Consider the following 2,601-nt stretch of genomic DNA (forward strand, 5'->3'; position numbering starts at 1 on the left):
TCACCAACCATAATGTCACGAAAACGGAGCTTCACTTCCTCGCCACTTCTCACGACCGTGCAAATACGACTTTCCTCAAGTCTTTCCTGCAGGGTGTAGAATTCAAAATCTCTGAAATAATCGCTTACAGCCGAAATCATGATAATAAAAACAACGGTGCCAAGTATGCCGATTCCCTCCATCCATGCGGTTGTGGTTTGTTGTATCCCTCCGCAAATTTCAGGGTGAAACGAGCCCAAAATAAGAGCTGCAACGGCTCCCATTACGAGAATCAGAAAAATCGAGTCCGTAAGGGAATAAAACAGCGATCGCAAAAAGCTCTGAGGTGGTTTGACTGCGGTTCGTGGACTGGTGTTTAAACCAAACACTTGCCTTTTTGTTAGTCCGTCTTTGATACCAATCAAACCCTTTTCAGTGGATGAATGCAGGCGCTTAGCAATTCCTTGAACTCCATCAAATTCTCTCTCAAGTCGATCCAAGGATGTTTTGCCTCGAGTATCCATCAGGCCTATTAGAGTGCTCTGCAGTTGTACGTAGTTTGAAAAATCGGGAGCGCAGTCGAATTGATCGTCGTTAGCCATGTTGCTCCGTTTGTTTAGCGAACCCTCGAATTCGTGACACTTGCAACGTTGTTTTCAAGCGATTTGGTTACTGTGGACTGCTTGCCACAGGATCGAAAAATCTCCTCAAAACTTCAGTAATTACAGGGAAATATTGATCTTGGATGTCTTCGTACGATTTCAAATTCTTAAATGGGAACTTGAAGAGCGGGCAAGACTTTTCCAAACGTGAACCGCTCCCAAAATATTTTTACATCTAGGAACGGGAAACATTTTCGTGAGCTTGCCCAGCAGCGAATTAAAGAATCAAGAGAACAAAAGGAATTGTCGCTATGGCAGCTGAAGTTTAATCAAGAAACAAAGAATTAGCTCTGTTCCCATTTTCATTGGTATATTAAGCTCGTTTAATTGCAAGTGCTTTGTTCAAAAGTTAACAGGTTCCCATAATTATTTTAAATTTACTCGAATATTTTTCTACGGTTCGCTGCAGATATATTTGCAAACGTCACATGAGGTGTTCAGAAAATTCGAGAACGACAGCGACGATTAAAAATAGTTAAAAAACATACTTTTCAGAAGTCATTGCAGAAGGAACAAGAAAGAAGCCTTTTTTCTTCTTTCAGCATTTTATGCCGAGAGGCTGTTTTGGCACAAATGACTTCTTTGGTTTAAGCCTCGTGAAAAAGGCTTCAACATTTGCTTCAACATCCCTTCGATTTTGTTGAATGATGTGGAACGATGTTACAGACCCTGTATCAATTACCGTGATGCAGGTGCACTTAAATATTCATAATGTCATCGGGGCTGTCAGAGAGTGAGCTCGAGTGAGTAAGATTTGTAGGCCTTCAGCGCGTGCATGAAATTACAACAATTGATGTTTGTTTGCGGCCCACTTGTAGCCTTTTTCCTTTCTTAATTTTCTTAATGAAAAGAGAATAAAAACTGTTTGAGTATTTAAATTCTTAAATGTCTTAAATCAAAATCACTCTTTTCACGGCTGCGGAGATCGCCACGCAAGCTCACATTCCACAGACATTCTGCAGGTCAAATACACAAGTAGAAAATTTACCAGTCGACCATAATATTTTTATTCTCAAGACCGGGCCAACTGCTCTGCCCGCATTAAAAACATTCAACAGTAATTTCCTCGGAACGGAAAGAAAAAATCAGCAAAAAATGTAGATTTCATCAGCTTTGTGCTCAAAAATTTTGCTCAGATAATGAGCTCCTCTGAAGGCCCACTCAGTGGTGTTCTTCAATTTTGTATGGGCCTTCTGGTACCTGTAGGGTTTGATTGCATACCCACAGTCTCTCAGGAGTCACCCACTCCCGCCTCCTCCACCCTCCATACATGCTTACAAGTAGCTGGCATTAAAAACAGTTGAATCATGTACAGAGCCATGCCATATGCAAACAAAATTTGTAGATGACAGGTGAGCATTGCATACTGTCATCATTTTAATAGCATGTGGCAAACAGAGAGATGTTCATCACTGCCAGATAGGACTGAGAGAGCCATCGATTGCTCCAGTCACTCTGGGAAAGCCAGCTATAGGGTAAAATACGGTCACATTTGCTTGAAAGATTTGTAAACATGAATTTATTGTCACACTTGAACACCACCAAAACAAAACAGAGATAAAGTGGACCGCCGTGCGAACAACGTATGCAAAGACGTTCGTAGTTTGATGAGCATTAATTGATAGGTTTTGTCGAGTTTGAGTCCATATAATAATTCCTTTTTTTCTCGAACACAAGCATGTTTTATTCTTACACAAGGAGACAATTTCCTCTTTGCTGTTTCAGACAAACATGCAGCATTTAGCTGGGTGTGTTTTGTTTTTTGCTCAATATCACGTGATGGTCGATCGTTTCTCCTTTCCAAATTTTCCCTGCCAGTAGTTTGCATCCATTTATTGATTTATTTATTTGTATGTTTTTTTTTTTTTACATGTCATTTGTTTTTTGCTGGAAATGCTGCAGCTAGTTGTTCCCTATTAAGACTCTGGGTGCTGCGAATTTAGATGTGAAAAAAAGTAGA

The 2,601-nt window shown here is 40.3% G+C and overlaps 1 protein-coding gene across 1 annotated transcript in view; it reads right to left on the bottom strand.

The window, feature by feature from the left end:
* Positions 1-2,601, bottom strand: part of LOC138015033 (plasma membrane calcium-transporting ATPase 2-like) — a 26,260-nt gene extending 23,659 nt beyond the window's left edge. The window contains exon 1 of the mRNA XM_068861929.1: positions 1-2,601. This exon is cut by the window's left edge and continues 790 nt beyond it. Coding sequence (XP_068718030.1) covers positions 1-581 — 581 coding nt within the window. The 5' untranslated portion in view covers positions 582-2,601.

The sequence above is a fragment of the Montipora capricornis genome, chromosome 9 (genome assembly GCF_036669925.1).
Source record: "Montipora capricornis isolate CH-2021 chromosome 9, ASM3666992v2, whole genome shotgun sequence".
Taxonomy (NCBI): domain Eukaryota; kingdom Metazoa; phylum Cnidaria; class Anthozoa; order Scleractinia; family Acroporidae; genus Montipora; species Montipora capricornis.